This window comes from Monopterus albus, unplaced genomic scaffold (genome assembly GCF_001952655.1).
Source record: "Monopterus albus unplaced genomic scaffold, M_albus_1.0 scaffold23.1, whole genome shotgun sequence".
In the NCBI taxonomy this organism is placed as follows: domain Eukaryota; kingdom Metazoa; phylum Chordata; class Actinopteri; order Synbranchiformes; family Synbranchidae; genus Monopterus; species Monopterus albus.
Window position 1 is genome coordinate 10,360 of NW_018127903.1, and position 12,852 is coordinate 23,211.

At 41.1% G+C, this 12,852-nt stretch overlaps 2 protein-coding genes across 13 annotated transcripts in view; both read left to right on the plus strand.

Annotated features, from left to right (window-relative positions):
• Nucleotides 1–11,049, plus strand: part of kansl3 (KAT8 regulatory NSL complex subunit 3) — a 19,294-nt gene extending 8,245 nt beyond the window's left edge. For 2 of the 12 annotated variants that reach the window (XM_020594444.1, XM_020594445.1), the window contains exons 9-22: nt 1,409–1,480; nt 1,582–1,656; nt 1,782–1,939; nt 2,030–2,093; nt 2,206–2,394; nt 3,055–3,211; nt 3,567–3,644; nt 3,952–4,131; nt 5,261–5,348; nt 5,928–6,055; nt 6,439–6,545; nt 6,836–7,034; nt 7,978–8,093; nt 10,014–11,048. In XM_020594444.1, coding sequence (XP_020450100.1) covers nt 1,409–1,480; nt 1,582–1,656; nt 1,782–1,939; nt 2,030–2,093; nt 2,206–2,394; nt 3,055–3,211; nt 3,567–3,644; nt 3,952–4,131; nt 5,261–5,348; nt 5,928–6,055; nt 6,439–6,545; nt 6,836–7,034; nt 7,978–8,093; nt 10,014–10,016 — 1,614 coding nt within the window. In that variant the 3' untranslated portion in view covers nt 10,017–11,048. Of the gene's footprint in view, nt 1–1,408; nt 1,481–1,581; nt 1,657–1,781; nt 1,940–2,029; nt 2,094–2,205; nt 2,395–3,054; nt 3,212–3,566; nt 3,645–3,951; nt 4,132–5,260; nt 5,349–5,927; nt 6,056–6,438; nt 6,546–6,835; nt 7,035–7,977; nt 8,094–10,013 lie in introns of those variants that run through there. The other 10 variants (XM_020594449.1, XM_020594451.1, XM_020594447.1 and 7 more) reach the window with 9 other exon arrangements.
• On the plus strand, nt 7–1,034 carry LOC109956948 (general transcription factor II-I repeat domain-containing protein 2-like). Its single transcript, XM_020594457.1, has 2 exons — nt 7–139; nt 310–1,034. The coding sequence occupies exons 1-2, from the start codon at nt 76–78 to the stop codon at nt 498–500; spliced, it is 255 nt and encodes an 84-aa protein (XP_020450113.1). The 5' UTR covers nt 7–75; the 3' UTR covers nt 501–1,034.
• Nucleotides 11,050–12,852: the final 1,803 nt, after the last annotated feature.

Below are 12,852 nucleotides of genomic sequence, written 5' to 3' on the forward strand. Positions count from 1 at the left end.
CGGCTGCAAAGCTAGTGTGTCCCGCTCAGGCAAGAGCTTTCTCCCAGATCAGCCTCTCAGCTAATTATTACGGAGATGTTTGACCACATAAAGGCCTTTCAGAGAAAACTGCAGCTACTGTGTCGACATCTGTCAGCAGGTGAGTTAATGCCTTGCACAAAATACATAATTTTAATGGTAATGTGATCATGTGATGCGGAGGAACAGAACTGTCAGTTGTATGATATGTGGAATATGACATTACTAGTGAGTGAAAATTGCAATATTTATTGCATTGATAATTATTAATTACTTTTTACTTCTTTTCAGGAAACCTGGCTCACTTCCCCAGTCTGAGAGAGGTAAACCTGGTACAACAGAAACTGTCTGAATATGCAACACTTGTCAGCAACCTAGACCTGGAGTTTGAAATGCGCTTTCAGGACTTCAGGAAGAATTCAGGTGACATGGAGCTGTTTTCCCAACCCTTCAGCACAAGTGTGGACTGTGTCCCTGATTGAGTTTTAGTGCGATTCAGAGCTGAGGAATAAATTCATGTCACTGAAACTGAAGGACTTCTACACACACGTCTCACCAGAACGGTACCCGAACATTAGGAAGCATGCACAGGTGATGTTATCTCTGTTTGGCAGCACCTACATTTGTGAACAGACTTTCAGTGTAATGAACCTTAACAAAACCAGGCTCAGAAGCACTCTGACTGATCTACACCTGCAGGACCTTCTCACCCTCTCAGTTTACACAGCTTCAGCCTGACATTGAGAGGCTGGTCAAAGCCAAAGACCAGCTTCATGTGTCTCACTAATAGTGTCAAACTGCTGCTGTTGGCTGTTAATATGGACATAATTTGTGGTTAAATAAAGATTCATTTGCTTTGTATTTGCTTCTTGTTCTTTGTACAAAGAGTGAAATGTTAAATACCTTTATAATAAACACATATCCCCGCCGCCGCCACCCACCCGGCCCTCGGCCCAGTAACGCATTTTCATTTTGGCCCTCTGAGGGGAAAAGTTTGGGCACCCCTGTATTAGACACTTGCTTAGATGTGTAAAACTTGGAAGTAATAATTTTATTTATGTTGACTCACCAGTGTGGCTTTACGAGACTAACATTTTCTTTCATCAGGTCAGGATAAAGTCACTGTTGTAAACTGACACATTTGGTGCATATGTGTGCATTATTAATACAGTAGTGCTCAGTATGTGCGCATTTAACCAGGTTACAATGTTTTTGAAATTAATTATGCAAAAATGAACAGTCTTAACATTTGATCATGTCTGTGACAGTAATGTCTATAAAGGCAAACTAAAAAAATAGACCCATGTAGAATACAGATTCTTTATGTTAAATTTGATACAACAATGTGCCTGCCACTGTATTGATTATGTGTTATAAATTGAACCACCAGGTTCACAGTCACTTCCCCCACAAACCCATTGTCCTGGTCGGATGGAATGCTGGCGCTCTCATCGCTTGTCATGTAAGACTAAAGGGCTAAATGATTGTCATCTTTGAAAAAGTGCAAAGGATTTTTTTTTTCTTCAGAGCATCATTAGTTAGTTTAATACTGATTCATTACAGGTATCCCTTATGGAGTATTTGACTGCTGTGGTGTGTCTCGGGTTCCCTCTGCTAACAGTAAACGGGCCAAGAGGGGTAAGACCTAAAACTTTATCGCCTATTGAAATGCCTCTTTCCTTCATGTTAATACTTGTATTCTTTCTTTTTTTTTAAGGAACTTTGAACTTGTCTGTGACAATTGTTGTCTTGCTGATTTGTAGGATGTGGATGACCCGCTACTGGACATGAAGACCCCAGTGTTGTTTGTGGTCGGCCAGAATGCTCTGCAGTGTAGTATAGAAGGCATGGAGGAGTTCAGAGAGAAGCTGAGGGCAGACAACAGCATGGTTGTGGTGGGGGGAGCAGACGACAACCTCAGGTCAGTCATAACTTCTGATTGGAAGCTTAAGTAGTAACTGAGTACAAGAATTTTAAAAGCTTCTCTAGCAACAATATGTGGTTTCCACAGAATCAATTCTGCGAAGATGAAATCAGAGGGACTGACACAGACCATGGTGGATCGCTGCATTCAGGTTGGTCTTTGTAGTATATTTATTTGGAAGTATTAAATTCTCTGCAGTGCATTTAAAAAAAAAAAAAAAAAAAACTATCACGTTGATGGTAAAGGCTTCTTTCCTCCTGCAGGATGAGATAGCTGACTTCTTGTCGGGTGTCCTCACAAGGGCAGAGGGGCATGGTCATGGCTCTGGGGAAATGAGAGATCTGGACACAGAGAAGAAGAAAAGGCCTCGACGGGAGCTTCCCTTTGACATGGAGAGAGGGCGACCTTCCTCCCCGGCACTTAGAATTCCTATTTCACCATCAGGTTCAGAGGTCGGTTAACAGCAGCTGCAATTGCAACACTTTTCAAAGGCTCTGAAGTGACACTTATTTTCACTTATTTTCAGATGAACCACTAAAGCTGCATCAGATTTTTTGTGTACTTTTAATGATATTTGAGCCATGCATGAAATAATAATGAATACATTTGCTTTGTATCCACAAAACCTGGAAAGTTTTCTACTAGCTTGTCAATCATTTAATAAATTATAGAAAATAAGAGAAATGGTAGTGTTCTTAAAGTTAGAGTCTTGCTCTAAAGGAGCTCACATGACATTTTCTTATCTATTTAAAAAATTTCGGAACATCAGGGTGTCAGCGGGACAAGTTTTGTTAATGGCAGATTTTAATTTGGTCTGGAATTCTGGATTAAAATATGCAAAGTGACTTTTTTGTGTGATGAATTTTGGTAGTCTTGGCTTTGGTGTGATACCAGTTGGTCAAACCAATTTCATGTCATGTCAAAATGTCTCAAACGAAGATATTATTTAGTCTGTTTTTTTCTGTCTTTGGGTCACTGCACAGTGATCCAGCTATGTAATCTTTTTTGGTTTTATTTTATTACTTCTTTATGATAGTCTAAAATTGTGAATGCTGAATTTGAAAGGAATTCTAATATATAGCATTGACATGAGTGGTTTCTCGTGTCCTCAGGATCTGTCTAGTGTCTGCAGCAGTCCCACTTCAAGCCCCAAACCCAAGACATCTGGTTTGTCTCCAGCACAGAAGTCCAGTCTGATCACAGCTACACAGCTCCTCAAGACACACATGCAGCGCTCTGGCACAGTACTCACTCACAAGCAGGCTCAAGGTTAGTTCACTACCACATTCAACTCTGGAAGCTTTGACAACACACTGAGCAGTCAGGTTCCCCGACCCGTGTGCAGTGGCCTTTCGGTACCTGTGTGTACGCAGCTCTCACATTCTCCCACTTGCTTATGTAATATTGAACTGAACTATTCACCTCAACTTGTGTAGAATTTTGCAAGAGCTGGGCAGGCGACATGGTATGAGGGTGAGCTGTGAGGGTTATTGTAAATACATTTATCACGTCAACATCTGATGAAGCGAGGCGGAACGTGGCTGAAATACTCTTCTCTCATTCTTTCGTCTCTTCACTTCCTAATACTATTCTTTCTGGATTTTTTTTCCCCAATTCATTCTAGCTCAGTTTGCTGCTTTTATGAAACAAAACATGCTTGTGAGGAAAAATCTTCCTCCTGGTACCCCTCCTTGTATTTTTGGTAAGTATCTCTCCCTCTTCCTTTCTGTTTCCTGTCTCTTTTCACACTTTTTTCCAGTGCAGTTTTTTTTTAATACTGCATACTAAAATATCACACTGCACCCATCATCATGCTTCAAACTTTATCTTTCTTCTTATAATATCAGTTTTTAAAGCAGTTGTATATTACATACAATATAAAGTTGCATAAAAATGTAACTATTAAACTCAGTGGTAGGACTGCATAAAGATAAATCAGCCCAGGTTTATGATATCTCAGACGTCTGCTCAGTACCAGTGTTGTTATTGTGTGTGTCTGTGTGGCACAGTGCCAGTGACAAGTGATCAGATGGAGGGTCTTGACAGAGATGAACTGAGGTCCCATGGCAAGAGAAGGCAGACGCCTAGTCCTACACCATGCAAAGCCACCAAAAGAGCCAAGATCAAGGTCACCATTGTTTCCCAAAGCGAGACACCAGGGGGCGCCATCAGCCCTGTTGCACAGGAAGGTACATATCTGTGTTTTTACATTACTTCCATATGAAACTCTGTGATCGATGATTATTTATATATATTTTGGAGCATTCATTGTGTTTTCTTTAAACATTGAGAGAACATTCCTGGGCTGCTTTGATAGTATGATCAGAGTAAATGGATGCTGTTCTTTGTTGTCTTGTGGATTGATAAAACCAGTACTAGGCAGACGGGATGGAAAAATCAAATTTTTTGTTTTCTTTTTCTTTGAAGATGGAAGGATATAAAGAGAAACATGTACTAGTCTGCTATGCAGTATTGCTAAATTGAAAGTATTTTTCAAAATCTCTTACTCCTGAAAAAATATCAAATCAAATCAAAATGTATTTACATAGCACTTTAAAAACATCTGGTTGACCAAAGTACTTTACAAGGGCAAGGTAAGAACTGAAATAAATAATATCAATAGAGGAATAAAACATAGGAACATAAACACATGAACTACACAGAATCAACAGATAAAAGGAGGAAGCATCAGACAATACTATGTATTAAAAGCCAAAGTTAATAAATATGTTTTAACCAATGATTTAGAAGTTGTCAAGTCTGTAGATGATCTAACATTAAAAGGTAAACCATTCCACAATTTAGGAGCTGCAACAATAAAAGCACGGTCACCCCAGTGTTTGTATCTGGCCCTGGGAACCTCTAAAAGAAACTGGCTTGATGATCTGAGCAATCTTGTAGGTTCGTGCCACCTCACCAACTCAGCGAGGTAGGGCGGTGCCAAACCATTAAGAGCCTTAAAAACAAAAATGAATAGCTTAAAATGAATTCTGAAATGGACTGGAAGCCAGTGAAGAGAGGCCAGTACTGGGGTTATATGGTCAAATTTCCTGGTACCTGTTAAAAGACACGCCGCAGCATTTTGGACCATTTGAAGACGAGAGAGAGAGATGACTGATTAACACCAAGGTATAATGCATTACAGTAGTCAAGTGTAGAAGTTATAAAAGCATGAATTGCAATCTCAAAGTCATTAAAAGAAAGAAATGACTTGACTTCACTTATCCAGTGCTTGATAATTGTTGGAGGGGTTCAGCTTTTTTCCCCAAAGACGATCATTTGAAGTGTCTTTTGTAATATTCTCTTGTTTACATGCAGTGGGTGTCTCTGGCAAGCCCTTAACAGTAACAGTGGGACAGAATGTGGCTGGGGCCAAGGAGCTCTCTGGACTTCTTACAGCCCAGCGGTAAGATAACCACCCTTACTACACACAGGCACATTCAGTGGGTAAAACTCAATTCCCTTAATTACATCCACATTTCTCTCACTTGCATCTTTTCCTTATATTAGTCCTGCCCACGTAAAATGTGAGGAAAACATGCGAGGAGAAAATACAAGGAGAGAGGAATTGAGGAAATGCATTCAAGTGACACGAGACAACCTTTCTTTTGAAGTGTCTTGCCATAAAAGACTTGGCAAAGGATGCTCTCATGTCTCCTCCAGGCAGCCTTCTCGCTCCTTGATCCTTGCTCCTCAGAGCAAATATAATGCATTAGTTTTGGGGAAACCTTCAAGATGGTGGACCTAAAAGACTTCTGGGTTGAACAAAGGTCAAGGAGCGAGGAATGATAAAATAAGGGAATTGGGATTTACAACATGTAGAGTGCTTAAACCCCTAATAATGCCTACACCCACTCCTGTCCTATTGGAGTGTGTCTGAACAGGGATTGAGTGGTGTACTCAGAGTTTGGGAGCTGAGTGATGGCTAAACAGCACTTGCTGGGGTAGCTCCTGAGTAGATTGGTGGTTATGTGTGTCACCGCAGGTCTGGTAGTCTCTCAGAGGTGTCTGGTGCCCTGTCCCTAGGCTCCAGCTCATTCAACAGCGTGCAACCTTGCATGGTGTCAGGGTCCTCCACAGCAGTCCAGGCGCAAGCTCCGGCTACTGCCCAAGGTATCTGTTCTATCCTGCCCTGCACGCCTGTTTGCACTCTCTGTGCAGCCAATCTCAGCACAGTAGCCCCAGCACACAGTTCTATCCCCTTTGTAGAGTGAGATTGTTTTGAATACTGGATGAGAACAGTGTGTGAAGACAACATAATCAAGCAAACATCATCATTGATCACCTCTTGCGCCATCGCTTTGTGTCGTCGTCGTCCTGAACCTTGCCCTTTGGACATGACTTTCATGTGGTGTGTTTGTGTGTCCATATAGTTAATGTTTTGGGGGTAGTGGGTGGGAGCAGTTTGTAAAAGTGGGAGTGGTGTTAATATTTCCTTAGCATTGATTTCACCTAAACGTCAGCTCCATTGATTCCCTGCCTGTGTTTGTTTGCAGCAGCTTCCGCCCGCAGTCTGCTACAAGGCTTAAGTTTCAGTCTCCAGGAGATCGTCACCAAAGCTCCTAGTGTGTCCTCTACAGCAGCCAACACAAGCAACACCCAGGTACCTCCCGGTTACATGGTTCACTACATAAAAGTTTAAAGGCCCATAATGAAAGTTTGCTTGTTTAGAATCCATTCAGTGTGTCGGTAATGGCAATTAAGATATCCTCACCTAAAGCAAGTGTAAGTGATGGAGGGCTAAATCCAGAGAAGTATGTTCAGTGCAAAACAGGGAAATGTACAGAGTGCAGTAACAAAGCTCACTGATGGGAAGGATGAAATTCATCCTCCATCTGCTGTTGTGCACATATGAGGAAACCTTGAGCTGTTTGTCTTCTTCCCCACCCTTAGGTAGTTTGTGGCAAGCCCCAGGGTCAGGTCCTGAGCTCTATTGGTACCAGCAGCAGTACTCTGCTCCGAGCAGTGCCCGTGGTCACCACAGGAGGAATGGCTAAAACCACAGCTATCCACCAGCTGCTCACCAATGGCGGACTGGCCAAACTTGCCAGCAGCTTGCCCGGCTTGGCACACATCACCAGTCAGACCGCTGGTATGTCTCGAACTGCCAAAACGCGACGGCCACGTTGAATGACCAGCGTTCACGCATTCTTTGTTTTGGAAACACTAGGTCAGGATGTCTGTAGGTCACTGTCGATTGCTGCAGTAGAGGACAGCTGTGTTGAGGTGTGTGTGTATGTGTGTAGATAGTTTGCCTGGAAGAATTGTTTGCAGGTGTTTATGGCGTCAGATGTGCAGCTATACAGCATCTGGGGCCAAGTCACTGGTATACATGTTTTGTGTTCATGTTCAGAAAGAGCCATATGGGACATGTAAGGTAACTGATTTGAGTTCCCAGCTTATGGTTCACACACAATGTTTATGCAGAAATGTAACAAATGTATTAAACCATTAGATACAGAAGAATAAATTAAAACCAATGTTTGCAAGGTTGGCCAAATTTATTAAGATTCCTAAAAGGTCAGTCCAGACTGCTTTTGTTTGCCAGACTTGTTTGCTCTATTTGTCATATCATGTTTGTTTATTTTGTTTGCCTCTTTGTGTATTAACCTTTTGTAAAGCCTTCCATTAAATCACCTCCTTATAATATCCATAAATATAAATGCTGACCTCTTTCAGAGATGTTTTGAATAGCTATATTATTAGAAGATGGCATTACCCAGTATCTGTTCCTGTTACAATAAAGAACGCAATCAAACTCATGTTCATTGCTCCTGGTTTTTCTTTTGTTATAGTGTAAATCCATTGTATTGCACACCCCTGTTCTCTAACCTTCCAAATTTGCTGCTATTCCTCATCATGCTCATTGTCCAGCACCCTGCTATTTTAATTTGCTAACCTAACCACAAAGCAAAAAGATCATTGTGAATGCCTCCATCAGAACATGTTTGTTGCAAAGCAAAATGCTCAAGTCTGTTTTACTGTGTTTTGGGCATTATCTTTAGTGCTGAGCAGTTTTGTTTGTGTGTTGTCAGTAGGGCAGAAAGCCCCCACTTCTATAACGGTGACACTTCGAGGAGCACAGCAGAATAGAGTGGGATCGCTCAGCCAAGGTGGCGATGTGACCCCTGCTCGTAGCCATGAACCCAAGGTTTGTCTTATTTAAGCATGTAACGAGCACATTTTACTTAAGTCTTATTTGCTCACTTTTATTGCTGATGTGATAGCACATTTTAGCTTCTACTGGTTGGTTTGTACAGTGTATGCCTTTTCTGCTCATATTGTTACCATACATCCCAGTGATATTTATCTTTAAAGATAGCTCGTGAATATCCACACTACCAATACAATGTTTCCACTGGTGCCTTATTATTTTGGAGGCAGACAAGTATTTGAATATATTTTGATATTACAGTGTAGCAAAATGAACAAAAACCTGCTATTGCTGCAAAGTGAAATTTCCTCACCTAAGAATTATCCAGATGTGAGACTGTGTACAGTATTGTTCAAAATAATAGCAGTACAATGTGACTAACCAGAATAATCCAGGTTTTTAGTATATTTTTTATTGCTACATGGCAAACAAGTTACCAGTAGGTGCAGTAGGTCAACCAACTTGTGGCACCTTTCAGCTGTTATTCCACTCCATGATTCTTTAACAACATTCCACAATTCATTTACATTTCTTGGTTTTGCTTCAGAAACAGCATTTTTGATATCACCCCACAAGTTCTCGATTGGATTAAGGTCCGGGGATTGGGCTGGCCACTCCATAACATTAATTTTGTTGGTTTGGAACCAAGACTTTGCTCGTTTACTAGTGTGTTTGGGGTCATTGTCTTGTTGAAACAACCATTTCAAGGGCATGTCCTCTTCAGCATAAGCCAACATGACCATTGTACTGCTATTATTTTGAACAATACTGTAAGTCAGAGTTGATGCTGCTGACAATGGGTCTGCAATTAAGTGTAGTCAGGAGTGTAACGACTTGTACATTGGTGAAACTAAGCAGCCGCTTCACAAACGCATGGCCCAACATAGGAGGGCCAACTCCAGTGGACCAGAGTCAGCAGTCCACCTCCACCTGAAGGACAAAGGACATTCTTTTGAGGACAGTGAAGTCCAGATCCTCTCCAGAGAACATCGCTGGTTTGAGAGAGGAGTTAAGGAAGCTATTTTTGTAAAAATAGAACACCCCTCACTAAATAGGGGTGGTGGACTAAGACACAACTTGTTGAAGAGGACATGCCCTTGAAATGGTTGTTTCAACAAGACAATGACCCCAAACACCCTAGTAAACGAGCAAAGTCTTGGTTCCAAACCAACAAAATTAATGTTATGGAGTGGCCAGCCCAATCCCCGGACCTTAATCCAATCGAGAACTTGTGGGGTGATATCAAAAATGCTGTTTCTGAAGCAAAACCAAGAAATGTAAATGAATTGTGGAATGTTGTTAAAGAATCATGGAGTGGAATAACAGCTGAAAGGTGCCACAAGTTGGTTGACTCCATGCCACACAGATGTGAAGCAGTTATAAAAAACTGTGGTCATACAACTAAATATTAGTTTAGTGATTCACAGGATTGCTAAATCCTAGAAACAAAAACATTTGTACAACATAGTTTTGTGTTTGTACAGTCAACGGCAGACACTGCTATTTTTTTGAACACACCCCTTTCAACTAATTGCCCAGTTGCACAGCCTTAAGAGCGTGCATATCATGAATGCTGGGTCTTGTTTGCTTTCTGAGAATCTACTGCACCTACTGGTAACTTGTTTGCCATGTAGCAATAAAAAATATACTAAAAACCTGGATTGTTCTGGTTAGTCATATTGTACTGCTATTATTTTGAACAATACTGTACATAAGGAAGCTGCATTTCTGAAAATAGTTATCTTGTATGACTAAAAATAGCTAAACTGTGTCCACCTTGGAGTTGTCATTTACTGTATAGAGCTAAAGAAGCAGATGTCAAACATGTCTGTCCTTCAAACATGAATTAAAATACATCCCTTATTACGTTGTTTCAGACTTTGTGTTAATACATTTCACCGTGCCCTTTTGCCACAGTGAACGTCTTGGCTCCGTTTCCATGTGGTGGTGCACCTGAAGCTAGTGCTGTGCATCTGGGAGCCACAGCCTGCTGATGAGAGACTACCCTCCCTGCAATGACGAAAACACCACCCCACGACGTGCAGAACACCTGCCTCACAGCCTCCAGAGGGCTTCCTTGTTGAGATGGTTGGCAAAGGCCAGGCAGTTACTGTTGACTGTGGCTGAGCTGCTTCGCTGCTTATGGGTAACACTGACTATACCACTGCAGCAGTAGCCGTCATGCTACACCCTGCGCTCTCTTCTAACACCTTTGAGCAAATTCTGACAGGTATATAACATGATCACATGTTATCCTCTACAACAGGAAATTATAAAAATACACCAGGAGAACATACAGCCTGCCTGGACTGTGATAACACCACTGTAAAATCTACAAAAGCAGAGGTGGGCAACTCTTGGTGACTCTAAACCTAAAACCACGGCCATTTCTGTCTAAATCCTTATGTCATGTCTGCTATGATATGGATTATCATAGGCCTAAGTATGATGTTTGCAGCATTTTGATGTATGTCTGGGCCTTTCAATATATCCCCATAATTGTGAAATAACAAAATTTCCATGTCAGTATATTCAGACCATAACAGTAATTCACCCTGATACCTTTTTGTCTTTTTTCTTTCACCATGAGATATTCACTATACGAGAGGCCTAAAATATGTAAGAGTAAGAACTAAATGTTAAAGCTTATTAAATATCAATACTGGTCATAATCATATGATTATCAAATATACCTGACATAGTCTGTGCACCTGTGCAATGCTTGGCTTGAATAATATACACTTTGCACTCAAAAGCTGCAATACGTGAACTGGTCAGTGGTTATGATAAAGAGTATTTGTTATATTTGTTGACTTTATTATCTCATATTCCATAGTTTAAACTACTGTACAAGGCAGTATTTCCCATCTGCACTGTCATCATTTTACTGTATATGGGCTTTTTGTTTGAAACTGCCACAGTAAAATTAAGACTGATTTGACTCAGCTGTTTCCTGTTTGCTAATCTGAATATTTGGTCCTGTGTGTTCAGCACTTGCAGCACTGATCAAGGTGAGGGACTTCTTTTTTTTTTCAAAATATAATGAAAGAGCCTATACTCATACATGATAGTTATTATACTGCTGTGTTTACAGCAACAGTGTAAATACAGCACACTCATCTCAGCAGACATCGTGCCTTAAATTTCACACATACTGTAGGGAACAGTCATTTAAGACAAAGATAGGAGTGTGTCTCTTCACACTTACACAAGGCAGTTTGTATGTAATAGGCAGGATAACTGATGCCAGTCAGAGACCAACAGAGCTTCTGGCATAGCCTCCCATCATCAGCACCAGTAGATATTCAAGCCACCTGAGGCCCCGCTATCTAATCTCCACCACAGTTCAGTTATTTTCTTCAAATTGGATCTGATGCGTGTGGAATCTTGTGGGACTGGGAAGACTATTTCAGCTTAGTGAAGTGATCTTCGCTGAGATATGGTGTTGGTTCAATAAACCCTGAGGGATAAAAGAGTCCCTGCATCTGATATCTCTTCAAGCCTTATTATAAGCTTCAGCTGCAATATGTAGTGAATATACTCTGTGGAGCTGATGCCAGGAACATGCTTTACAACAGCAGTGCAAGCCAGATGAAAATGTTATGTAAAGATTTGTTCTTGTACATTAAACTAGATTTTACTGTAACGGGTTGAGAAAATAATTTATAAACTTTACACTATTTGCATCTGTGTACATATAGATGTGAAACTAAAAGTACAAGAGAAAAGCATAAAGGACTGGAGCCATAAAAACAAATGAACCACATAATAAAAGCAATTAATGTTTTTGAAGATGTAAGGCTATACACTACGTTCAAGTGGGCAGTCTGCAGTGATATGAGGAAGCTGTAGCCTCCCTGCGTGTTTTTATTGGTGAATTAAAACGGATCTTTTTGCCATATTCACACTCTCATGACCTAAACCTGACTTTTACAGTTTGTTTACCATCGACTAGTCTCCCACTGTAATGTTTCGTACATTTTCAACAGGGGGCGCTATGATTGCTTTATTCAGACGTACGTGAGAGCAGCCTATTGAGGGGTCAAACACAGGTTGTTCGTGCGCGCGCGCGCTGGAGTGGCTGTAGTCGCGTGACCATATGAGAATGTGCGTGTGTAAAAAGTGCGCATCCGCTAGGTTGTCTTACGCGCTCGTGTGTATTAAGGGGGGTTTCTTTCTTTTTTTATTAACATGAATTAAAATGTAAAAAGCTAAATAAATGTCATGTAAGTACGGTTCAAGTTCAGTTTCTGGATTTTAGGCGCTTTAATAAACTATGAGTTATAACTGAATGCAGCGTCCTTTACCTTCAAGGAGCTAAAAATGAGAGGCTGTATTTACTTAGGTCGATTTAAAATTCAATTAAGGTCTATAACTATAAACAAAGGACTGTGGAGACAGCAGAGGCAAAACAATCACCACAGTAATCATTCTTCACTAAGAGATAGTATCTAGTTGGCTAAACCATATTATAACCTCGCATAAGGTTTTATGGACTCCTGATGGACCGACTAGGAAACGATAAAAATGCGCACGGGCACTGCCGAGTAAAGGGGCATTTTCACCGCCCCTGTGCTGCCATATCATCAAAGTTTCTCTGGCAGTACTCTGCACTAGCCCTGAGCTCCGGCTGGAGGAGAGAATCACTGCCCCCAGAGCCAAGAAGACACCGGAGAGAGGCCGGATTTAAAACCCGCCCTCTGGAGGATTTTGTTCCCCCCAAAACCTCCCATTTTCTCTCTCTCTCAGTCACTCT

Excerpts from the sequence above, each read along its gene's own strand:
- LOC109956948 (XM_020594457.1), top strand. The coding sequence starts at position 76 with ATGTTTGACCACATAAAGGCCTTTCAGAGAAAACTGCAGCTACTGTGT. Across the intron at positions 140-309 it reads GTGTCGACATCTGTCAGCAG|GAAACCTGGCTCACTTCCCC; the intron begins GTGAGTTAATGC and ends ACTTCTTTTCAG.